General features: G+C 43.0%; 1 protein-coding gene across 1 annotated transcript; it reads right to left on the reverse strand.

Annotated features, from left to right (window-relative positions):
• Positions 1 to 992, reverse strand: LOC131488715 (olfactory receptor 2D2). Its single transcript, XM_058690577.1, has one exon. It carries the CDS (start codon positions 990 to 992, stop codon positions 45 to 47), a length of 948 nt encoding a protein of 315 aa, XP_058546560.1. The 3' UTR covers positions 1 to 44.
• Between the last annotated feature and the right edge of the window lie 293 nt (positions 993 to 1,285).

Genomic DNA, 1,285 nt, shown 5'->3' on the forward strand with positions numbered 1-1,285 from the left:
TACTCAGCAAGTCTTATAAGTAGGGAGCCAAGAGGGTCTCACTGTCAGTGGAAGATTTCAAGCCTGCATGGGAAATTCCTTGTGGCTACTTTTCTCAGAGCTCCCTTCACGTCCTTGTTTCTCAAGCTATAGATGAGGGGATTAAGCATAGGTGTCACCACTGCATAAAACACAGACACCAGTTTTTCCTGTTCTTTGGAAGACTTTGGAGCCATGTAAGTGACAATTGCTGACCCATAAAAAAGGATGACCACCATGAGGTGGGAGCCACATGTAGAGAATGCCTTGAGCCTCCCCACAGCTGACTTCATCCTGACCACAGTCACTATGATGTGACTATAGGATACCAGAATTAGGGAAACAGGTATGAGGAGAATCACAACACCCATGAGGAAAATGACCATCTCTGAAGTATGAGTGTCTGTGGATGCCAGGATCAACAGTGCAGGGGCCTCACAAAAGAAATGAGCAATACTATTGCTGCCTTGGTACGGTAAACTTAGTGTAAAAGTGGTATCTACCACAGACACCAGAATGCCGCTGGTCCATGATCCTGCAGCCAGCTGGACACACACCTTCCAAGTCATGATGCTAGGGTAATGTAAAGCGTTGCAGATGGCCACGTACCGATCATAGGACATCACTGCCAGAAAGGCACACTGGGTGCACCCAAAAATGAGGAAGAATAGAAGCTGAGCTGCACAACGTGTGAATGAAATGACCTTCTTCTGGGATAGCAGGTGGGCTAGGGCCTGGGGAACGATGTTGGTAGAAAAACAGAAGTCAGCCAGAGATAAGTTGCAGAGGAAAAAATACATGGGTGTGTGAAGCCGGGAGTCAACCTGAACAAGGTACGTGAGAAGTAGATTTGCAAGCACAGTGATGAGGTAGACACCCAGGAATAAAATGAATAGCAACTTCTGGGTGTGTGGGTCATCAGAAAGTCCCAGAAGGAGGAATTCTGTCACCTGTGTCTGATTTGTTTCTCTCATGGTTTGTGTCTTTTTTCAGTAAGAAGTCTCTTTTTTCAGCATGTAGTTTTATAACTATTATAAAACTATATAATTCAGATTTGGAGGGCTACAGAATTGCCCTCAATCACTACCAGCCGTTCCAAGCATCCCCTTTATATAGATAATCACTCTGTTTTAGTTGGAACATTTTCAGTGTTGCAAAACTTAATGCTTCTAAGATGGTACATTCATTTTTAATGTCATCTGCAAATGTAGAGTAGATCAAAATAATCATCTTCTTTATTCTGAATATCAAAATTCTAATAATAAAA

This window comes from Neofelis nebulosa, chromosome 10 (genome assembly GCF_028018385.1).
Source record: "Neofelis nebulosa isolate mNeoNeb1 chromosome 10, mNeoNeb1.pri, whole genome shotgun sequence".
Lineage (NCBI taxonomy): Eukaryota > Metazoa > Chordata > Mammalia > Carnivora > Felidae > Neofelis > Neofelis nebulosa.

What these genes read in the sequence shown, in the direction of transcription:
- LOC131488715 (XM_058690577.1), bottom strand. Translation starts at nt 992, where the DNA reads ATGAGAGAAACAAATCAGACACAGGTGACAGAATTCCTCCTTCTGGGA.